The 25,568-nt window shown below is 37.3% G+C and overlaps 1 protein-coding gene across 1 annotated transcript in view; it reads right to left on the bottom strand.

The window, feature by feature from the left end:
- The window catches only part of DNAH6 (dynein axonemal heavy chain 6), a 240,745-nt gene that overhangs the window by 137,249 nt on the left and 77,928 nt on the right, over positions 1–25,568 (bottom strand). The window contains exons 16-22 of the mRNA XM_045549959.1: positions 23,381–23,509; positions 22,369–22,482; positions 20,629–20,772; positions 9,594–9,806; positions 8,794–8,886; positions 7,331–7,450; positions 2,579–2,759 (exon numbers count right to left, since the gene is read on the bottom strand). Coding sequence (XP_045405915.1) covers positions 2,579–2,759; positions 7,331–7,450; positions 8,794–8,886; positions 9,594–9,806; positions 20,629–20,772; positions 22,369–22,482; positions 23,381–23,509 — 994 coding nt within the window. The remainder of the gene's footprint in view (positions 1–2,578; positions 2,760–7,330; positions 7,451–8,793; positions 8,887–9,593; positions 9,807–20,628; positions 20,773–22,368; positions 22,483–23,380; positions 23,510–25,568) is intronic.

Here is a 25,568-nt window from a genome sequence, read left to right as displayed (position 1 = left end):
AATAATATTATTTTATTTATTTATTATTTCAGAATATTATGGGGGTACAAATGATTTGGTTACATAAATTGTTTTTGTATCATGCCCATCCCCCAGATAGTGTGCACTGTATCCATTAAGTGTGATTTTACCCATCCCCCACTTCCCCTAATAATATTAATTTTAACATTTACCATGCGTGAACAAGTATACTTAATTTGAAACATTTTTAGCTGGCATCTCCCACTTTGGGAGGCTAGGAGTACACAAACCAAAGCCAAGCAGTTTCCTTCTCTTTGAACCTCCAAACAAAGCCAGTCTCTATACCCTACCCAACCACTGCCACTTTCTTACTCCTGTCTTTTCTGTGTCTTCTGCCATCTTTATATGCCAAAATTGTGATATGATTATCACTGAACTACAGCTCATTAAGGAGCAAGATCCATATCTCCTTTGTCCTTATATTAGTAGTTTTGGTGCCTATCACAGTAGCTGGCTTCCCTACCTGCCCAAGAATCAAATCCAAAGTCTTTACCATGTGCTCCATGGCTGTTTGTAATCAATGACCCAATCTGATGCCCAAACCCCCACACAAGCACGCACACTTCTCTGGCCTCATCTCCTAAGCCCTTCTCCTTGTGCATTTTCACTCCAGCCCACGTTGGCTTCCTTGTTAACAGCTGAGCATGCAAAGCATGTTCTCACGTCGGGAGCCTTGCCTTTGTTTTTTCCTCTGACTTTACCACCTTTTCCTTAGATCACATATGTCTTACTTTCTCATTCCTGCAGGTTTCTGCCCAAAAGCCACTTTATCAAAAAAGTCTTCTTTCTCTCTGTCTCTCTCTCTCTCTCTCACACACACACACATAGAGCTACTCTTTTAGCCCCTTTACTCTGCTTTTTTCTTCTTCATAGCTTTATCATCACCTGAAATGATATATGTAGGTTTATAATTCTTATGTGAAGTCCTTAGGACTGATGTATTTTGGGATCAGATTTTTAAATAAATTTTCAAAAGTTAGGGGAATGGTCATGCTTGAAGGTGCAGACCCAGGGAGGTGCGGGGGGAGGGGATGGAGGTATGACTACATGATGAGTGCCAGGCGCACTGTCTGGAGAATGAGAATGGACGCGCTTGGGACTCTGACTGGGGGGGATGGGCGGGACATGGACAATGTATATGACCTGAACTTATGTACTCCCATGATGAGCTGAAATAAAAAAAAAAAAGTTATATTTTATAACAAGTCTAGTAGGGACTGGGATAGCTTTCAGTAATCAAAAATATTAATATTTTTGCAGGAAAAATTTTGAACATGACCATTAATTGGTTACGGTAGGCAGAATACTGGCCCCTTAGAGATATCCATGTCCTGATCCCCCAAACCTGTGAATATGTTAGTATACACGGAAAAGAAACTTTCCAGATAACACTGAGTTGAGGTTCACAGGATGGAGAGATTATCCTGGATTGTCTGTTGAGCCCAATGTAAGAGAGAAGCAGGAGGGTCAGAGGCCAAGGAGGAGATACGATGGCAGAGGCAGAGGCTGGCGTGATGTGATTGCTGACTGGAAAAAGGCCCCGAGTCAAGGCACATGGGCAACATCTAAAAGCCCAAAAGAGCTTTCAATTCTATCATTCCCTATAGTGTTTCCTTTCTGTTTCTGTCTTACGTAAGAGTGTCTGTGCAAAGAACATAGCCCAATGAGCTGCCTCTGCTTAGCAGGGAAGCTGCCCAGGGATACTGAATAAATGATGCTGGGCAAACTGGATAGCCACATGCAGAAGAATGAAACAGGATCCCTGTCTCTCACCATACACAAAAATTAACTCAAGATGGATTAAAGACTTAAATGTAAGACCAGAAACCATAAAAATTCTAAAAGAAAACTTTTCCAGACATCGGTGTAGGCAAAGAATTTAAGACTAAGACCCCAAAAGCAAATGCAACAAGAACAAAAATAGACAAATGGGACTTCATATGCCATGTGCTGCCATTTGCTGAACAACAAGCAAGTTTGCGGAAGCTTTGATACAAAACAGAAAGCTCAACAGTCATGTATGTGTGCCCAGAAAGACTTTGATTCCACTTCCACAGAAACAGAACTTATTAAATAGATCTCAACCTTGAGGCTAGAGAATTGCAATAAGTGGTCATATTTTTTAACTAGTTTTAATAACTTAATTAAAAATAAGGTGTGGAAATTTTTGTGATTGTAACTCTCTGGGGGAGCTTTAACAGAATAGGTCAACTGAATGCAAATATATGTTTTGTTGTCAAAACTGCAAGATGAAAACATCACTGATACCCTGTTATAACACCCTGAAGTCATAAAAACAGCAAAAAGAAGCTGATTCTTGTGTTGCAAAACTGCAAACTACAAACTAAGCTGAGAGATGATAACAATAATAAAAGTACAGTGTTCCAGTCACATTTGCTTAGCAAGTGTCAAATGCAAATATTCCTAGTCATCAATGCTGACTATAATAGAATCAAAGGTTGAATGCACCACGTTATTAGATTTTCATGGATGAAAAACATTTTAGATGATTGCAAATTCTTTTTGTCTGTTTGTTTTTTAAAATTTTGTTTTGTACCTGGTTGAGTAGCTGCTCGAAGAGCATTAGGCAGTCGGTTCACCTTCCTCATAATTTCTTTCCATGACTTATCCACCTGCAGAAACATCTTGGCCTCTGCAGGCAATTGCCTCTGAATATCTGGAGCATTAAAAATACTTTCTAGGTAGAGCCAGTTTCTCTGGCAGTTCAGCCACTCTTCCTAGGAGGAAAATATGGACATTAGCAAATTTTAACTCCCAAATTAAAAACATATGGTTACATTAAAAAATCATTGTGTGGGGAATTAGTATCTTTTTCCTTGAGAGCTGTTTAATAGCTCCTCACAGGTCATTTGAAATTAGATTTCTTGAAGATTTTAAGACTCACCTCTGTCTGACTTCATCCCACTCCCTGAGTAGAGTTATAATGAGTCTAGTATGTGGTAACCAGAATGGATTCAGAGAAACCTGATTAAAATGCCCTCAGGAGACATTCTAGGAGGTAACAAGATGTTTACTTAAAGAAATATGAAGGGTTGGGGAGGTGGTAAGTTTAGGGACTATTTCCAAATATATACAGGGTTATAATTAAAAAGTTGTTTTTGTTTGTCTCAATTATGTCTACATTTTCCCCTCACCTTTTTTTTTTTAAAAAAAAAGCTGCTCATGACAGAACAGGTGGTACTGTGAAGAAGAAGAAAATCATGCAGTGTCTCTCCTTTTAGAGACAATCACTTTTTTTCTTTTCTTTTCTTTTTTTTTTTTTTTGAGACAGAGTCTCACTTTGTTGCCCAGGCTAGAGTGAGTGCCGTGGCGTCAGCCTAGCTCACAGCAACCTCAAACTCCTGGGCTTAAGCGATCCTACTGCCTCAGCCTCCTGAGTAGCTGGGACTACAGGCATGTGCCACCATGCCCGGCTAATTTTTTCTATATGTATTTTTAGTTGGCCAGATAATTTTTATTTCTATTTTTAGTAGAGATGAGGTCTCGCTCAGGCTGGTCTCGAACTCCTGACCTCGAGCGATCCGCCCGCCTCGGCCTCCCAGAGGGCTAGGATTACAGGCGTGAGCCACTGCGCCCGGCCAGAGACAATCACTTTTAATAGAAGAAATCAGAAATGCAGGGTCAGAAATTAAAGCCCATACACCTCACATTTTCTCTATGCCTCCTGCCATTGCAGGTGTGGACCCAAGATCCATGGAAGAGTTTCTCACTCCTCACTCTAGATTTGGGAATTATGCCAAAGCCCTAATATCACAACCACTTCCTGGTTTATCTCAGGTCTCACAGTTTCTTTCTTTTTTTTTTTTTATTTCAGCTCATTATGGGGGCACAAAAGTTCAGGTTATACACATTGCCTATACTCCCCCATCCCCCCGAGTCTGAGCTTCAAGCGTGTCCATTCCCTAGACAGTGCTCATCGCACTCATCAAGTAGGTATACACCCATCCCCTCCCCCCAGCCCCCACCTCTGTCCGATACCCAATTGGTGTTATTACCAAATGTGCACTTAGGTGATGATCAGGGAAACCAGTTTGCTGGTGAGTACATGTGGTGCTTATTTTTCCATTTTTGGAATACTTCACTTAATAGAATGGGTTCCAACTCTCTCCAGGAGAACCAAAGGGATGCCATATCACTGTTATTTCTTATAGCTGAGTAATATTCCATGGTATACATATACCACATTTTGCTAATCCATTCATGAATTGATGGGCATTTGGGTTGTTTCCACATCTTTGCAATTGTGAATTGTGCTGCTATAAACATTCGGGTGCAGGTGTCTTTTTTATAGAATGACTTTTGTTCTTCTGGGTAGATGCCCAATAATGGGATAGGTCTCACAGTTTCTATACAATTAATTCTCTGGAGGGTCCCCACTATTCAGCACAGGCTTCTTTTAAGGACCCTTTATGAAAACATACCCTTTAACTTTGATCTTAGTCCCTCCATTCACAGGGCCCAGCCATCAGTCCAGAAGGCTGGACAAGGGTCAGACGATGTGGTATTCATGTGGCTTTCTTAATGAGTTCTCTTTGAAACAATGTTGGCACAAATCGTCTTTCCCCATTTACTGCCTTTACTATTTCACAGATAACGTTTCACACTAGAATATATAGAAACCTAAACATAATTATTAATAAGTCAAGCTAAAAATCTGAAATCCCAGAAAGAGATCGGATGGGAACAAAGTGAGATCAGTGTTAAGTGGGTTCTTTGTTTTACTATGGAATCACCTAAGGTAGAATATAATAAAAAGGAGATGTGTCCCATCAGGAAGGGTTCCAGGGAGACCTCAAGCAACAATGAGTGCACTTCCAGTAAAGTAAGACTCTTAAGGTGGCCCCCAGGATGTGGTGGTCACACCCTGTGTGATCTTCTCCCCTTGAGTGTGGGCACCACCTGTGACTTGCTTCTAGCCATAGAGGACATAACAAAGGTAACAGGATGTACGTGATTATGTTTATGTTGCATGAGACTGTAACAGCCATCTTGCCAGGAGACTTCTTCTTCCTTGCTAGATCGATGTAGCAAATGGTCATGTTGGGGAAGTCTACACATAAAAATACTGTGGGCAACATCTAGGAGCTGAGGAGGACCTCCAGCTGAAAGCCAGCAAGAAATTGAAGCCTTTAGTCCTAGAGTTGCAAGGAAATATCTTCCAACAACCCGAGTGAGCTTGGAATCCCCAGTTGAACCTCTGATGAGAACCCAGTCTGGTTGACATCTTGATTGCAGCCTCATGAGACCTTGAGCAGAGGACTCAGTTAAACCATGCCTGAACTATTGACCCACAGAAACTGTGAGATAATAAATGTATATCGTTTAAATTTGTTTCACAGTAAAATAATAACATAGGCATACCTCATCTCATTGTGATTTGCCTTATTAAGCTTTGCAGATACTGTGGTTTTTACAAATTGAAGGTTTGTGGCAACCTTGCGTTGAGCAAGTCTGTGGGCAACATTTTCCAACAGCATGTGCTTACTTTATGTCGCTGTGTCCCATTTTGGTAATTCTTGCAATATTTCAGACTTTTTAATTGCTATATCCTGCTCCCCTGTAGTTGTCACTGGGTCACCGTGGCAGGGCTAGCCCATGGTGCAAGGTGTTCATGTGAGGTGGGGCTGGCCTGTGGGATGGGGCATGCATGCCAGATGGAGGAGGCCTTCAGGCATAGCATATGTGTGTGTGGGCCTGAGCAGCTGAGGTGCCGGGTGCATAGGCGGGGTGAGGTGTGTGCAGGGTATGGTACATGTGCGAGGCCTAGCGGGTGTGCAGGGCATAGAGGGCCTGTGGGGTGTAGCAGGCACATGGGGCAGAATGGGCCCCTGGGGTGGAACAGGCCCCTGGTGTGGAGCAGGCCATAGGTTGTGATGCAGGCTTGTGGCAGAGTGGGCCTCACAGGGTGGAGTGGGCCCATGGGACAGAGTGGGCCTACAGGGCAGGACACCGGCTTGGGATGCAGCGGGTCTATGGGCCATGGTATTCATGCACATGGGCCAGGGCAGCTGCAGCACTGCTTGCATGGTTGGGACAGAGTGCCCACAGGGCATGATACCCAGGCACCTGTGTGTGATGGTGTGTGTCTGCAATGTGCAGTCCACCCAGATCCAAAGGCACCAGCTGCACTGGTTGGTTACCAACTTGGGCCTTCCCAGGCGGTGGTGACAGCAGGAGCGGCAGGGGTACAGCCACCCTGACAGTGGGTGATGGGCACCGAGAGCTATGAGCGTGTGCTCCACCCGGGTCCCACAGGAGATTCGATTGAGCAGGATCACCCAGGCCACAGCAGCGGGCACCAGGCCTCTGATTTCCTGCTCTGCCCAGGTCCTCCAGTGGTGACAGTGGTTGTGGTGGTGCACATCACTTCCTCATGGGGTGCACACAAGCACTGGGACTCCTTGCTCCCTCTCTGCCCAGCAGGGTCAAGTGGGGACAGCAGTCACAGATCTGACCCCTGGGCAGGAGTAGCATTCTTAGGTTGGGTTGTCACAGTGGCACCAGCTGCAGTGCCCAAGGCTCCCAAGTCAGCCATGCCTTCTCTCTGGAACAATGCAGTTGCACAGCCTCCAAGCAGGTCTTTGTGTCAGTCCAGAGGCCTGCTGCAGTGGAGGGGTCCTTCCACCTCTCTGGTTGCAGTATCCTCAGGGGAAGTGTGGAGCCTGGGATTCTCTCCTCTGTCCCTTCCACACATGTGGGTGCCCTCTCTGTGTACTTCAGGTCCTACTAAGCAGGTCATCCACTTCTCTCTTCTTCACTTCACTCCCACCTCCTCTCTGTGGATTCCCCATGCTTGCACTCAGTCGATCCAAAAGTGTGTATCTATTTGACACTTTTGATCCTCTCTGCAAGAGTGGCATTGTGCAGACTGCTTCTAGTCTGCCATCTTGGCCCTTCCACATTTTTTTTTCAGACATTGTATTTTTGCACATCTAATAAACTACAGTATAGTATAAACATAACTTTTATATGCACTCGAAAACCAAAAAATTTATGCAACTCCTTTTATTGCAATATTTGCTGTAGTATGGTGGTCTGGAACCAAACCTGCAATATTTGTGAGGTATGCTTGTACAGGGGTGATGGTAGTAACATTCAACTGTATAATTCCATACAGAAGAGCTCAATATGTGTGCATTTCCCTTACATTCTAAACATAATAACATATTGGCAATTAAATCTTACATTTTAAAGCCACATAATATTTAAATGATGGAACAAACTGTTTCTAAGGTCATTGTGACTCTCTTATTCTCCAAGTCCATGGTTTGAAATTACTGTTACTCACCAGTGTTTGATTAAATAAAGCAAGTTGTTTTTGCCAGTCATCCACTCGAGTTTTCAGTGGACCAACATAACGTGATGAGGCAATTGTTGCAATGTTGATGGTGCTATCATCAAGAAGGACCTTTAAAGAAAGGGGAAGAAAATATAGGCAGTGCCATTTATTTGTGCTCTCAGTAATATTTCAGATATTTAATCCCAAGCATCCATTTAAAGGCCAACTCTTTGAATGAATAACTCAGCCCCACCTACTGTTTCCTATTCATCAATTTCCCCTCCTTATTCTCATCACTGTGGCTTACAGTCCACTATCATCCTCTTTCAAAGGTCACCCAAGGACTTCTGATTGCCAAATCTCTACTGCTCTCTAATTATTAATGGCACAAGTGTTTGTTTAGTTTAACATTTGTCTTCTCTCTTGCCCCACTATTTTTAATAGGTAACTGGTATATCTTCTTTACACAATTTGGTCACCTAGACAGGCCTTCATTTCTTAAAATATCCTGCACTTGCAAAACTCAACTGTCTTTTGTCCAATGCATTATCACTTTGTCTCAATAATCTTAAGGAAGAGAAGATCGAATTCATTGGTGTTAAGCTCTGAATGGTTACAGAGAGTTTTCCCTTCACCCCCCTCCCCTACTGCTGCCCCTTATGCAGCTGCATCCCACACAGAATGTGCAAGTTTAAAAACTGTGTTTGTTAACCTGAGGGATTTAATGGTCTGTTTCAATTATAAACTTCTTGAGAGCTGAAGCTGCATCACTTGACATCACTTGGCCTCAGACTGACCTTCTGTTTGGGTCTGCTCTCCCATCCACTGCCCAAACTGCTATGTGGTCTTGTTCTTCTAACTCACACCTTGAAGGGCCATTTTATCTCCAATTCTGGCCTGAGAAAAGTTGGGGCAAACCTCCCACTGTGTCAGGACTTTGCCTTTTAAGTTGAGCTATGTGACCCAGCTCCCTTTGCTAAACAAATGTGCTTTCAGGTTTTAAGTGACTACGAATGTTCCAAACTCATGGGTTAGATTTATCTTTTGTGGTTGATAGAACACACTGTCTATTCCTAGTTTCAATAAATTCAAGTGAATTTAGCCTCTTAGTGTGTTATAAACATAAAATGCTCATTCACGTTTTTTTGCCTTGTTTAAACAGTTTGAAATGCCCTTTATTCTCTTCTTTGTCTTTCAAATCCCGCCTAATCATTAAGTTCTAGCTTGTTGTGGCTGGTCTAGGAAGGATTCTCTGATCGCTTCAGCCATAACTGATCTCTTTGCTTTTCTAAATATTTCATGTGCAAGCACTCATTTCAATTATTCATATTTATATCTTGCTTTCCCAATTAGATTTTTTCTTATTTAGCAATTCTCATATTTCATTACTTCATCACAATCTCCTAAAGAAGATTTAGGATGAGGTATGGCTAAGACCTTTACCGTAAGTTTTCAATAACCCAGTTACCCACCTGTATGTCGTCTGTGCCACCCAGGATAAATACATCTTTCGCGTCACGGTGAGGCAGAGTGACAAATTCAGTTGTTTTCCAAGAATCCTCCACCTTAGAAATAATTTAAGACTTAGGATATTTTAATTCATTTGTGTTTAGGTACTTAATAAATGCATGTGGAATGAAATAAGTAAAATGTGCATAATTATCCCACTTTCTTCCTCATTGCTCTTAAAATTCTTAAAATCTTCTTGGTTAGATGAAACTGATTTGGTTAATTTTATTTTACTAATGTTAATACATATGAATAGCTTGTGACACTTTACTGTGCATCCCTTCCATTTTATGCTTTAAGAGGAAAAAAATTTCTTTTTATGCAGGCAATTGGTAGGTGTACATGTATTTTTAGGGCAAGCAGGTAGTGTCACAAGTAGGAAAGTCTTCTCAATGCCTTTTGAAGCATTTAACACAGTTAGACTTCTCTGGTAGTTTGGAAGATATTGTATTTTGTTTTAAATTATCTTTCTTGGTATGGGTTCTTTATATAAGCATGCACATTTCAAAATGTTTTGCCATCAAGTTCCTGTTGGGCTATAGGCTAAGCAGAAACAGCAGATTTATAGAGGCAATAGCAACAATAATGAAGAATAAATATGTGGAAACAACAAAGCGATGATTGATAATGAGAGAGTGAAAGCTGCAATGTTGAAAAATTCATCCAGATAACAAAAAGTTGATGATTTTTATGCCAAATCTGAAAACCTTGACATTCCCTAATTTTCAGAATATGTATATGCGTGTATATTTTCCAGATTTACCTTTTTAAGAAGTGTTTCTAAGGAAGCTTCTCCAGAAGCCTGTCCAGATATGTCTTGTATTTCTTGTGCAAAGTCAAAAACATGCAACTCGGAGAGCCTTTCCAAGGTTAATGGAATTTCAACATCTACCAGGGTGGCATCAACTGTTTGTTCAATAGCTGCCCAATGTCTAGGCTTTAAAGTTGGGTTCCTTAAGTCAATGATAACTGGAAGCTGGAAAACAAACACTTTCAGAGGCACCATGCTTTTTATCTTAAAAATGCAACCGAAGGCTTCTGGTTTTAATCTGTGAATGTAGAAACTGGAATAAGCCTAACTTACACTCTTACAACAAAGAAAAATTTGGAAAAACTCCATTTCAATGAATTTTATTGAACTCATCAGAAAACTGAGTTTGTGGGGCAAAATTACCCCAAAATTTGGGGAAAGACTGATTTCCACAGGTTTCTCCACAGGGGGAAACAGTAACTGAGAATATGCTTACCTGGGGCAGATTCACTGGAATGACATATAAGCTAGTAAGAAAATTCAGCTAAATTTTAAAAACAAATTGCCAAAGACTAAGTGTGGGGTAGCATGAGGATGAAAAGTCCCTGAGCCTCCAAATTTGGGAGTGTTGGCAGGGAAGATTGGAATGACTCCTAAGAAAGCTTCCTTTGTGCTGCTGGCTGGGGGAGGGAAACAGTTGCCAGTATTGTAATTCTTAACCTTTTTTTTATGCAGGTGATTGATAAGTGTACCTGCATTTTCTTTTTCATTCACTGTGATTATATGAATACATCACAGGTTATTTGTCCATTTTTCCATTGATTAACTTTTATGATTTTTCAGTTGTGACTCTAACCAACCCATCTCTCCTAGTTCCCCCATGGAACAAAACTCTTGATGTGCAGGGAAAAGAGCAACAAATCCTGTCACCTTAAGGCACTGGTGATAACTCATTGCAGGTATCTCTATATAACAGGAGATATGGGACATGGAAAAAAAGATCTACCCCTGGGCGAGGCACACAAATACATGCTAGGCTCAGTACTACAGCTGGAGGAGGTGCAGAAGTACCTATGAAGATGAGAATTCTGAGGACAAGAGATACAGTGTCTTGCTAAGATAGAAGCTTAATCAGAACATAAGCAAATGTTCCTCCCCCCCTCTCCCACCAGGCTAACAAGTACTGAATAAAAATACAATGGAATACAGGGGGAAAAGCTGAAAGAGACAGATTATTAATTGGGCACAACACAAAGGGAGGACACAAGGTCAGGAGAAACAGAAATTGAAAAAATAACCTTTGGTAAACCAGCTGAAACCCTAAACACACGATATCACTAGAAAAATTTGAAGCCTGTGATGCAATGAGGGTAAACATAGCAACATCAAACTTTAAACCTAGCCCAATTCCTAACTAGATTTAGCACAACATGTCACACAAAAAGCCAAGTTGAAGGACAGGCATGCTACTCTCTAAGCATAAAAATTATATACCTCACTATTTACTGTACTATGTAAGATGTCTGGCTTTCAACAAAAAAATTAAGAGCCATATAAAAAGGAAGAAAACCACACATCTAAGAGACAAAACAACAATCAGAACCAGACTCAGAAATGACACAGGTATTGGAAACAGAATTTAAAATACCTATGATTTATATGTTAAAGGATCTAATGAAAAAGTAGATAGCATGCAAAATCAGTTGGGGAATGTCAACAGACAGATAGAAAGTATAATTACAAATCAAACAAAAATGCTAAAAATGAAAAAAGTCAGTAAGAGAGATAAAAATTCCATTTATCTCTCTTGATATGGCCTTTGATGGGCTTTAATGGACTTCACATAGCTGAAGAATTAAAGATAACTTGAGTGAACTTAAAGTTAAGTGAGTATAAATTCCCAAAACTGACACACAAAGAGAAAACAATGAAAAGGAAAATAAAAACAAAACAGAACATCCAAGACCTACGGGACAGTATCAAATGGCAAAACATACATGTAATGGGAATCACGGAAGAGAAGAGAGAGAGAGAAAACAGAGCAGACAAAATACTTGAAGAAGTAATCACTGCAAATTTTTCAAAATTAAAAACAAACAACAAATTACATATCTAAAAAACTCAGAGAACACCAAGCAGAATAAATATAAATAGCAAACAACAACACATGCCTAAGCATATCATATTACAAACTGGTAAAAATCAAGATAAAGAGAAAACCATGAAAGCAGTAAGACAAAAAAGAACATGTTATCTATAGAAGAACAAGAATAAAAACTAAAGCAGATTGTTTGTCAGAAACCATGTAGCAAGAAGATAATGAAAGGGTATCTTTAAATAGCTGAAAGAAAAAACCAAAAACTGTCAACTCAGAATTATATACCCAGTGAAAATATTATTTAAAAATAAAGGATATGGATCCTGTTTCATTCTTCTGCACGTGACCATCCAATTTTCCCAGCACCATTTATTGAATAGGGATTCTTTTCCCCAGTGTATATTTTTGTCTGCTTTATCAAAGATCAGTTGGTTGTATGTGGATGGTTGTATATCTGGGTTTTGATCTGATCTGTTCATTGGCCTACTTATGTCTCTATTTTTGTGCCAATACCATGCTGTTTTGGTTACTATAGACTTGTAGTATAGTTTGAAGTCTGGTAATGTGATGCCTCCCAATTTGTTCCTTTTGCTTAAGATTGCTTTGGCTATTTGGGCTCTTTTCTGGTTCCACATGAAGCTTAGAATTATTTTTTCTACATCTGTGAAATATGATGTTGGTATTTTGATGGGGATTGCATTGAATCTCTAAATCACTGGGTAGTATGGACATTTTAATCTCTATGGAAAACAGTATGAAGATTCCTGAAAGAACTAAAAGTAGACCTACCATTTGATCCAGCAATCCCACTACTGGGTCTTTACCCAAAGGAAAAGAAGTCATTTTATCAAAAAGGCACCTGCATGTCAATGTTTATTGCAGTACAATTCTTAATTGCAAAGATGTGGAATCAACCCAAGTGCCTATCAATACATGAGTGGATTAACAAAATATGCTATATGTATACTATGGAATACTACTCAGCCATAAAGAAGGATGAATTAAGGCCTTTTGCAACAATTTGGATGGAACTGGAGACCATTATCCCAAGTAAAGTATCTAAAGAATTGAAAAACAACCACCGCATGTACTCACTATTAAATTGGAACTAACTGATGAGCACACATGTGCATAGCAGGAAGTAAATCTCAAAGGAAGTCAAGGAGGAGGGGAGGTGGACAGAGGGGATAGGTGAAAACCTACCTAATGGGTACAATGAACACTATCTGGGTGATGGGCACACTTTTAACCTTGACTCGAGCATTACAAAAGTGATCCATGTAACTAAAAACATTTGTACCCCCATAATACTTGGAAATAAAAAAAGGATAAAGATATTCTCAGAATATTATAAAAGCTGAGGGAATTAATTGTTAGAATATCTACTCTATAAAAAATATTAAAGGAAGTTTTTCAGGCAGAATGCATATGTATGGATCTAAGTCAGAAACTTAGCAATGAAGAACATTGGAAATGGACTAAAGATAAAGTAAAACTCATTTTCTTTCCTATTTTTATTGTTCTAAAAAGTAACTATCTAAAACAAAAATAGTAATGATATGTTGTGTTTATAACATATGCAAAGGTAAAATACGTGACAACATTAGCATAAAGGATGAGTGGGAGGAATCAAAAGTATACATATAGTGTATGTTGTACTGTTGCATACTATAAGTTTTTTTAAATAAGGTCTTTATAAAAAGCAGTAAAATATTATTTGAAGGTTGATTTGGATTAATTGAAAATCTATATTTTAAGTCTAGGATAACCACTAAAAATCGTTTAAAAAGAGATATGAATGATAATTTCATTCAGAAGATAAATGGGATCATAAAACATGTAATTAAATCAAGAGAAAACACAAAAAGAGAGAAAAAGAAACAAAGAACAAATGGAATAAATAAAAAGCGGCTAGCAAGATGGCAGATTTAAATCAACCATGTGAACAGTAACTTTAAGTGTGGATGATCTAAATATGTCTGTTAAGAAACTAAGATTGTCAGATTGGATACAAAAGCAGAAAACAATTCTATGCTAAGAAATACACTTTAAATATAAAAAATATAGATACAAATAAAAAAATGGAAGAAAGATGAAACACTGAAAGAAAGCCAAACTAGCTATGTTAATTTCAGACAATATAAATGTTAGAACAAGGATTTTTTTCACATTTACTCTTTTATTTATTTCTTTATTTCTTTATTTAAATTTCAGAATATTATCGGGGTACAAATATTTTGCTTACATATAATGCCGTTACCTCGCCGGAGCCAGAACTATGAGCATGCCCATCCTCCACAGAGTGTGCTCCATGCCCATTAGTTGTGAGTTTACCCAACCTCACCACTCCCCACCCGTCTGGCACCCAATGAATATTACTTACATGTGTGCACCTTAGTGTTGATCAGTTAGTACCAATTTGATGGCAACTACATGTGGTGCTTGTTTTTCCACTCTTGTGATACTTCACTTTGAAGGATGGGCTCAATCTCTATCCAGGATAATATAAGAGGTGGTAGTTCACAATTGTTTTTTGTGGTTGAGTAGAACTCCACGGTATACATGTACCACATTTTATTAATACACTCATGTATTGATGGGCACTTGAGTTGTTTCCACATCTTTGCAATTGTAAATTGTACTGCCATAAACATTCGAGTGCAGATGTCTTTATTATAGAATGTCTTTTTTTCCTTTGGGTAGATGCCCAGTAATGGGATTGCTGGATCAAATGGTATTTCTATTTTTAGTTATTTGAGGGACAACTCATAAATGATGAAGGGGCCAGTTCTCTGGGAAGAAATAACAATACTAAATGTTCACACACCTAACATTGATATTGGCACATTAGTTGTGACAAATGTATCATGCTAGTGTAATATGTTAACAGTAGGGAAAACAGAGAGTGGGGTATATGGGAACTCTCTGTATCATTGCTATTTTTTATTTTATTTTTTTTAAACTTTTTTTATTTCAGCATTTTATGGGAGTACAAATGTTTATGTTACATATATTGCTGTTGCTCCACCCAAGTTAGAGCTTCAAGCATATCCCTCCCCCAGATGGTGCATACCGCACCCATTAGATGTGTATATACCCGTCCCTTTCTCCCCTGTCCCATCTGCCTGACACCCGATGAATGTTATTACTATGTGTGCACTTAAGTGTTGATCAGTTAATACCAATTTGATGGTGAGTACATGTGTTGCTTGTTTTTCCATTCTTGTTTGTATCATAGTTATTAAATACAACTTTTCTATAAATCTAAAACTATTCTAAAATTTAAAGTTTATTAAAAAATAAATGAGGCAAAAATTGATAGAACTGAAAGGAGAATTAGGTAAATCCACAATTATAGTTAGAGATTTCATCGCTCCCCTCTGGGTCATAAATAGAACAAGTAAGCATAAAATCAGCAAAGATATAGATACCCTGAATAACACCATCAACCCACATGATCATAACATGCATGGAATGATCATTGAACGATACCAGAACACACATTCTTCTCACATGCATACAAAAAAAAAATCACCAAAATAGACCATATTCTGGGTCATAAAACAAACCTTAACAAACTTAAAAGTGAAGAAATCATAAAAGTGTGTTTTGGGGGACATAATATAATTTAATTTAATTCGATAAATCAATAACAGAAAGGTATATGTAAAATCCTCAAATATTTTAATAATAAAAAACACACTCCTAAATAGACCATTTGTCAAAGAAGCAGTCTTAAGGGATATTAAAATTTATTTTGAACTAAATAAGAATTTAAAAAACCAATATATAAAAATTTGTGGGATTCAACAGTGATTAGACAGAAATTGATAGCAATAAATTCTTATATTATAAAAGGATAAAATCTTCAAATCAGCACCCTAAGATTCCATTTTAGGAACTTTAAAGAAATAAACAATTAAAATTAAAGCAATCAAAAGGAAGGACATAATAAAGATCAGAGAAGATATTAATGAAATGGAAAACAGGAAAGCAATAAAGAAAATCAATCAAACCAAAAGCTGGCTCTTTGGAAAGATCATATGGATAAACCTCTAGCTGGATAAACCCAGGAAAAATGAGAAAAGGTATAAATTACCAATATCAGGAATGAAAGAAGCGGCATCACTACTGATCTCACTTTAAAAGGACAATAAAGGAATTCTGTGACCAATTATATGCCAATAAATTCAACAATTTAGATGAAGTGGATCATTTCCTTGAAGGTCACAAACTATAAAACTGCCTGAAGGACAAATAGATGACTTTAGAATTCAATATGTATTAAAGAAATTCAATTTGTAGTTAAAAATTTCTTCCCCAAAAGAAAACTTCAAGCTGAAATGACTTCACTGGTTTATTCTAGCAAACATTTAAGGAAGAAATAATACTATTTCTATACAATATTTTCCAGAAATAGAAGAGAACACTTCCCAACTCATTTTATGAGGCCACATTACCCTAATACTAAAACCATACAATGACACTACAAGAAAACTACAGACCAATGTCCCTTTTGAATACCATAAAACCATACAATGACATTACAAGAAAACTATAGACCAATGTCTCTCTTGAAAACAGGCACAAAAAATCCTCAACAAATATTAGTAAATTGCATCCAGCAATATAAAAAAGAATAATACATCATGATACAAGTGGGTTCATCCCAGGAATTCAAGCCTGGTTCAACATTTGAAAATTGATCAATGTAATTCACCATATTAATGGACTCAAGAAGAAAGATCATATGATCATAAATGCAGAAAATCATTTGTTCATATTTAATACCTACCTGTGATAAAAAATTCAGCAAACTAGGAATAGAACTTCCTTATATTATGGTACCTTTAAAGAACCCATGGCTAATATACTTAAAAAGAGGTGGGATGTTTTCCTTCTAATTTTAGAAACAGGGCAAGGATGTCCTCTCTCACCACTTTTATAATATTATATTAATATTATACAGGAAATCTTGGCCAGTGCAATATAACAAGAAAAAGAAATAAAAGGCATCATATTATAAGGGAAGAAATAAAACTCTCTCTATTCATGGATGCCATGATTGCATACAAAAAGTTCTAAAGAACGTACAAAACTCCTAAAATTAAAAAGTGAGTTTAGTAAGGTCACAGGATATAAGGTCCATATACAAATGGCAATGGTATTCCTATAGACCAGGGATGAACAGCTGCAACTTGAAATTTAAAAAATACCATTTAAGATGATATCAAAAAATAAACTACATAGTTATATATCTAACAAAATATCTGCAGGATTGGTATACCGAAAACTTTAAAACTCTGATAAAAGAAATAAAAGAAGACCTAACTGAATGGAGATACACTACTAATAGATTGAAAAACCCAATCTTGTTAGAATGTCAAGTCTTAAATTTATCTATAGATTCAACACAACCCAATAAAAATCCTGGCAGGTTTTTTGTAGATATTGAGAAGCTAAATATAAAATGCATATGGAAAAACAAATGAATTAGAATAGACAAAACAATTATAAAAAGGAAGAACAAAATTGGAGGACTTACACTACTTGATTTCAAGACTTACTGACTATAATAACCAAGACAGTGTAGGTATTAGTGAAATAATAGACAGAGAACAATGAAACAGAATAGAGAGTTCAGAAATAAACCAACAAATATAATTAGCTGACTTTTGGCACAGGTACAAAGGTGATTCAATGGAGAAAGGATAGTCATTTCAAATTGATATGTAAAAAAGTAAACCTTGACAGATACCTCATATTTTATGCAAAAAATTAACTCAAAATAGATCCTATACCTAAACACAGAAAGCAAAACTGTAAAACTTCCAAACGAAAACATAAAGAAAAATCTGTGTGGCCTTAGGTTAGACAAAAAGTGTTTGGATACTATATGAAAAGCTTGACCTGCAAAAGAAAAAATTTATAAATTGGAGTTTGTCCAAATTAAAACTTTTTGCTCTGTGAAAATTACTGTACAGGGACTGAAAAGACAAGTCACTGACTGGGAGAAAATATTTGCAAGTTATGTATTTGAAAAAGGACTTACATCCAGAATATAGGAATCACTCTTAAAACTAAATTATAACAAAGCAAACAACCCAATTAAAAATGGATAAAAACTTGAAGTCTGGTAAACTGATGCCTCCCAATTTGTTCTTTTTGCTTAAGATTGCTTTGGCTATTCGGAGTCTTCTCTGGTTCCACATGAAGTGTAGAATTATTTTTTCTAGATCTGTAAAAAATGGTGTTGGTATTTTAATGGGGATTGCATTGAATCTGTAGATCACTTTGGGTAGTATAGACATTTTAACAATGTTGATTCCACCAACCCATGAGCATGGTATGGTTTTCCACCTGTTTACGTCCTCTGCTATTTCCTTCCTCAGTGTTTCATAGTTCTCCCTGTAGAGGGAGAACTACCTCCTTAGTTAAATATATTCCTAGGTATTTTACTTTTTTGTTGTTATTGTGAAGGGTATTGAGGTTTTGATTTGGTTCTCAGTTTGAATGTTGTTGGCATATAGGAATGCTACTGATTTGTGTACATTGATTTTATAACCTGAGACTTTGCTGAATTTGTTTATCAATTCCAGTAGTCTAATAGCAGAATCTTTGGGGTTTTCTAGATATGAGATCATATCATCAGCGAAGAGTGATAATTTGACCTCTTCTGCCCCCATTTGGATGCCTTTGATTTGCAAGGCTATAGTAATTAAAACAGCAGGGTACTGGCAGAAGATATAATATAGAACAGAACTGAGAACCCAGATATAAAACCATCTCATATAGCCATCTAATATTTGACAAAGCAGACAAAAACATACACTGGGGGAAAGAATCCTTATTCAATAAATGGTGCTGGGAAAACTGGATAGCCACATGTAGAAGACTGAAACAGGATCCATACCTTTCATCTCTCACAAAAAACAACTCACATTGGATAATAGACTTAAACCTAAGGCGTGAAACCTTAAGAATTCTGGAAAAAAATGTGGGGAAGACTCTTTTAGACATTGGCCTAGGTAAAAGATTCATGAAGAAGACCCCCAAAGCAATCACAGCAGCAACAAAAATAAAGAAATGGGACTTGATCAAATTAAAAAGCTTCTGCACAGCCAAGGAAACTGTCCTTAGAGCGAATAGACAACCTACAGAATGGGAGAAAATATTTGCTTTCTACAAATCTGATAAAGGGCTGATAACAAGGATCTATATAGAACTTAAGAAAATCAACAAGAAAAAATCAAACAACCCCATCAACAAATGGGCAAAGGACATGAACAGAAAAATTTCCAAAGAAGACAGACTAATGGCCAGCAAACATATAAAAAAGTGCTCAACATCTGTAATCATTAGGGAAATGCAAATCAAAACTATGATGAGATATTACCTAACTCCAGTGAGAATGGGCTCTACCAAAAAGTCCCCAAATAACAAATGCTGGTGTGGATGTGGAGAGATTGGAACAATCTTACATTGCTGGTGGGACTGCAAATTAGTATAACCACTGTGGAAAGTAATTTGGGGATACCTCAAAGAGCTAAAAATAGGAATACCATTTGATCCAGCAATCCCACTACCAGGCATCTATCCAAAGGAAAAAAAGACATTCTGTGATAAAGACATCTGCACTCGAATGTTTATAGCAACACAATTTATAATTGAAAAGATGTGGAAACAACCCAAGTGCCCATCAATACATGAGTAGATTAATCAAATGTGGTATATGTACACCATGGACTACTACTCAACTACAAAAAGCAATGGTGAACTAGCACCTCTTATATTATCCTGGATAGAGCTGGAGCCCATCCTTTGAAGTGAGGTATCACAAGGATGGAAAAATATGCACCACATGTACTTGCCATCAAACTGGTACTAACTGATCAACACTAAGGTGCTCACATGGTAGTAATACTCGTTGGGTGCTGGTCAGGCGGGGGTAGGAGGGTGGGGATAGGGGGATGGGGGAATGGGAGGTAGAGGAGGTGGGGGAGTAAACCCACAGCTAATGGAAACCGGGCACACTGTATGGGGGAAGGACATGCTTGTAGCCCTGGTTTGAGCGAGGCAAATTCATTTCATGTAACCAAAATGTTTGTACCCCCATAATATCCTGAATTTAAAAAAAAGTGACTTTTACGGTATGTAAGTTTTTAAAAAATAAACCAGGATTTTGAGGGAAGCCAAGATGGAATGTAGACTGTGACAAATGAATTTGTTTACAATTGCATGATATAACCACATTAAAGGCAATAAAGAAGAACGAACCTGCCAATAGATATTGTGAATTAATGGGGGAAAAACTGTGCAAAAACATTCTTTACAAGGTAGAAAATTCCTTCCCATTGTGTCTGAGGCTTTGCTTATTTTTCTTTCCCAAGTTTTCTTTTAGTCCTTTATCTGACATTTTGAAAAAATCTAAAACTACTTAAAAGGACAAAATCATTTTCTTTTTCCTATCCATTTCAAGTCCTGGCTTAGCAGTGATGGTTTCAAAGAGCCAGCCCTGTACCCCTGATGTCTGGGTTCCTAACCTTCTTTACATCATGGCACATTTGGAAAATAGCATGGTCGTGTGGTGCAGTGGTGCAAACAGACAAAGATTTTTGGACAAGGCTGTCCTAGGCTCATCTGGCTGCTAAGGGCTGAGCAGATCACTATCTTGGCACAACTACAACCTATTCCTGCACTATTTTTCCAACCACTTGAGAAACTCTTTCTATGAATGCCCCCTCTAACCTCAGTATTCAACTGCATTATTTGACCAGTTGAAGATAGGGATGCAGTCTGTGCCACTGAAAAAGGTGAATTTGACTATTCTTTCTTCTCTCTGCAAAGCTCACTAACTTAGCCAGGGAAGAATTCTTGACTTTGGTTTCATTAGCATCCATTAAAAACTGATTGATCTGGAGTTTTAAAAGTAATTTCCATTAACCTTACCTTTTCTTTCATTTTTTCCACCTTACTTTTCAGCAGGGGCACTACACCGTTGGGTGGCAAGCCTTTTTCCAATTGAGTCACAAATTTGGCATATTTAGAAACCTGACCATTTAGGACTTCTGGATCGAGGCAGTCAAATTTGGACTATAGAAATTAAAAAATAAAAAAAGTTAAAACATATGATAAAAGGCAAGCTTGTAATAATAAAAAGGTTTTTATTTTACTTGAATTTTCCTAGTAGTTAAATTGTTAATACAAATAAACTCTATACCTTTGGAAATGGCTTTATTTATTAATTATTAATAGCTAATAATATACCAGGCATCATCTGTTTATTCCTTTTATGTCCTTGTCTCCCACATCATCAAATGCAATATTGCAATCCCTGTAGTTTATTTCTGAGGGTTACTACTCATAAACTCTTCTAAGGAGATAAATAGCTAATTTTTACTCTTGCTAACACAAATTTTTTTACCTAGTAGTCTACTATATACACCCATTTAATATAAATACTTTAAAGATTGACCCCTAATATATACATATATCTATAATTGTATTTTTCAATTATATGAACAGATAAATATACACATATATTGATATGCCAGATAACCATATGTATTGAAGGCAACTGAATATTTGTAATCCTTCATTTTTCTTTTTTTTCTAGATTCAACATTTTCTTTCTGCTCCCTATTGGGTTTTCTTGTGCATTCCTAGAATGAACGCATCCTACTTGGAAGTCACTGCTCTAATCTCTGGTGGTAATTAGAAAATTCTCTAAGCTTCTTCCTTACTTCTCAAGAGTATTTTTTTTTACTTCTGAGGTAAGTGATAAGTTATGGGAGAACACTTAAAATTATCTGATATTATAGCATGTATTTGTTTGTTTGTTGTTTTCATCATCAAAAGCTAAGTTCTGTGAGAGTTTGGACTTTGATCTTCTTATTCTCCATTGGTACTCCCAGCATCTAGCTGAGAAACATTTCCTGTGTCACTGTTCTTTAAGCCAGACATGTGACTTAATTAAGGCATCAGCACAGGCAGGATGAATGAGAAGTGTAAAACAATATTTGTGAAGTTGATAGTATTTATAACACAACCATATCACACTTGAAAGTATAGGTGGCCATCTAGTCTGTCTCTTGGAGAGTTGACTCTTGTTAAGGTTTAAACATGGGGCAGACCCTAAAAACAAAATTCTGTAGTGGCTATTGGTACTTGACTCCGTAATTAAGAGAGTTTATTGGGCTCTCAGGGGAAGATCTTAGATCTTATCACTCCAATTCTATACTATCACAGTGAATAAAACGGTTTCCTTTTTAAAACAACAAGAACAGAAACCCTTATAAGGTAACAGAAACTGAAATTGAATAGATCACAAATAAAATCCTATAATCCTTAATAACACTGGAGTATATCATGACAACACAGTATTTAGAAACCACAGTGGTTAAGTGTCATGCAGTGTGGACCACTGATGCTTCTATTATTTGGCCATCTTAAACGAAGGACCCAAGAAGTCTGCCTTACAATAATGTTTTCTGCTCTGTACCATACACTGACATAAGGATCTTTGTGGATTTCACTGGAAAGCTTATAAAAATTACCATAAAATTATAACATTGCATATTTTACTGACATTAAGAAAACACCAGATTGTTAAAAATTATAATTCAAATTATTGGGATTTAAAGTTTAATTAATACAAAAATAATCTAAGAGTTGAGAGCCTTTTTCTACCTTTAACCATTCTTCTTGGAGTTTATCCCATTCAGAGAGAGAATCCCAGAGCAATTGTTTGAGCTTCAGTTCTGCACTAACTTCTTCCAAAGCTTCAAACTTGGACACTTCTACCTTTAGAAATATAACAAACAAAATATACAGTTTAGTTTTAGATATAAAGATCTCATTCCATTTTTCTACTAGTAATTCTTGATACAATGACTACTTGGCAGAATGTGGGTCCTAAGAAAATGAGAGATAGAAACAAATGAAAAATAAAACCTACACAAACTCCACATATTATAATTTCCATTTGAGTAACAAAATGTAACTCTTTATATTTCCTTAAATACTCTCCAAAGACATAAATATTATTAGAGTATCATGGGCATTCCTTGAGTTGGATCATACACGCACATATATGCTTGACTGTTTTTGGAAAACAGATGTGTCTTTTAGAAGCACTGATTTCATTTGGGCTTCTGCACTTAGATGATGGAAGACCTCCACAGGGAGAACTACAAAACACTGAGGAAGGAAATAGCAGAGGATGAAACAGGTGGAAAACCATACCATGCTCATGGGTCGGCAGAATCAACATTGCTAAAATGTCTATACTACCCAAAGTGATCTACAAATTCAAGGTAATCCTTATTAAAATACCAACATCATTTTTTGCAGATCTAGAAAAAAATAATTCCACCCTTCATATAGAACCAGAGAATACCCTGCATAGCAAAAGCAATCTTAAGCAAAAAGAACAAATTGGGAAGCATCCAATAGAGGGGGGTGGGATAGGAGGGATAGAGGGGTTTTAATTGACCACATTAAAAAATCCACATACATTTTAACATAGAAACTACATTTCCTGGTCTAAAAGTTTTCTGTAATTCACATTTTTTTTGTTAATTAGAATAATAGTTGTCCAAACATTGAATGTTTACAGTCACATTATTGAAAGTGCTTGTGCATAAATGCTATTTCTATGTATGTACACATTTTAAAAACAGATGTGTAGAGCTGTCATTACCTTAAAATTTTTCTGATAAGATTTATACTGGAATGCACGTTTTTGAAGATCATCTAGTACATATTGAAGATCATTCAACATGAACTTTATTTTGTCTTGGTCAGCATTAATATCCAAAATCTGTGGATCCTGTAAAATTAAGATAGTCTTTAGTTAATCATTCTTCCTTTTTGATGCAGTCCAATTAAATTAAATGAATTAATAAACATTTTCAAAAAGATTCATTTAATTCTCTTTCTGATTTTTAGAAAGTGTGTTAAAAATGTGTGCTTTTTCTGAATTTTAAAGCAATACATACACATTGTAAACAGTACAGAATTGTATAAAGAAGTGTCGCGGAGATAACATTGTTTTTAAGCAGTACCTAATATATTTTCTCTCATCTGCTTTCATTTCCTATACTTCTTCAACCAACATGACTTCAGGTAAGGAGAAGTGAATGCAATGGGAAGAGAATAAAGAGGATATGATATAAGGAAGATTTTTGTTTTACAATAAAGGAATGGAAAGTCATCTGAATTCTGAGAGGGGGGAAGAGAGAAAATGAGGAATATAAATGTCAAGATACATGTTTTCTGGCTGACCTATTGTAGTTGAAACCCCAGTGAATGGGAATGGAATTGCTCAGGAGCAAAGTAGAAACACCTAATTAGGTTTGGGATAATTTGAGAAAGTTGGAGGAATCTGAAAACTGTAGGAGCCACAGCTTGGGGAGGCCAGGTATTCTGTCTCTTGTTTAGCATGGCCCTGCATTCAAATGGCAACATGCTCTATTTAGACCAGAAAAAACTAAGGAAAGTGTCCAGGCAGAAATGGCTTGTGTTGACACTCTGGTGCCTCATGGATTGATGTGACATGTAGGGGATCCTGAAGTTCTCATGTATCTTGATTCTGGAGAAGAAAACTGCTGAGAGAACTGGTGGACCAGAAGTCTGAGGCCGGGATGAGAAAGCCACAGATTACTTGAAACCGTAGGCTATGGAAAAAAAATGACAGATTGCACCCTAGGGGCTAGCGCAGTGCCTAAGGAACCAGGAAAGACCCTTAGCTAACAGCTGCCTGGGACAACCAGGTCCAGCCCAGCCAAACAGCACTGGAAGCTGCGGGGTCCAGAAGGTAGCAGAAGGACTGGATACCCCTCCTCCCATCCACCCTGAGGAAATGCAAGTTTCCTTTTATGGGGCAAGAGGTGGGAGGTGATGGTGGCCTGGCTGAAGAAATGCCTGCTAGGAAGTTTAAATTTTTAACAGAATGAAAATCTATCCAGAAGAGACCAAGTTAGAATAAAACAGATACTTCAAATAGAAATAAATTGAGCTATCATCAATTGTCACATTTAGATTTTCTCCCTAACCCCTCCTTCAGCAGGGGTGGAAGTCTTGACAGCAAGATGATATCATTTATGTAAATAATGAAGTTACAGTTCTTTGTCCAAGAATGACAGCGAATTAATTTCAAACTCTCTATAAAAGAAGCACTTGCTAGAAAAAAACCAGGCTTTCATTTTTGTGTATGGGCATCATGCTATTTAAAATTCACGATTACACGCAAAGTACATGCTGGCAATTTTCCCCTAGCAATCTACCATATACACCAAGAATAATTATTCATACTTTTTAATAGTCTGCTATGTGTAGAATACAGTACATGGTGGCAGGCTATTAACCATTGGAAGTAGACTGCCTGAACTTGAATCCTGATTCCTCCATTTATCATCTGCATGACCCTGGGCAAGTTACTTAACCCTGTACTTTAATTTCCTTATCTGGAAAATGTGAATAATAAAATCTTGTAAGTGTTTTGAGAATTAAATGAGTTAAGACATATATAAGAATGTTTCTAGGGGCATTATTTATCACTGTCCAAAACTATAAACAATCCCAATGTCTATCAACCATGGAATGAATAATTAAATTGTAAAATATAATAAAATACTATATAGTGACAAACACGGATGAATTACATCCACATACAGCAACATGGATGAATCTCAGGAACATACCAAAATGAAATAAAGGGCATACTATTAATAAGGGCATACTTCTAGTTAATTGAAATTCAAAAGCAGGCAAAACTAATTTATGATATTAGAATTTAGAGTAGTAGCTGCCATTGGCGAGGAAGACAGGATTAGTGATTGGGAGGGGACACTAAGGGTACCAGTAATGCTCCAGTGGTGGATACATGG

This window comes from Lemur catta, chromosome 4, assembly GCF_020740605.2.
Source record: "Lemur catta isolate mLemCat1 chromosome 4, mLemCat1.pri, whole genome shotgun sequence".
Taxonomy (NCBI): domain Eukaryota; kingdom Metazoa; phylum Chordata; class Mammalia; order Primates; family Lemuridae; genus Lemur; species Lemur catta.
Note: the sequence above shows the minus strand (reverse complement) of the source record. Positions and strands in the feature narration are given on the sequence as shown.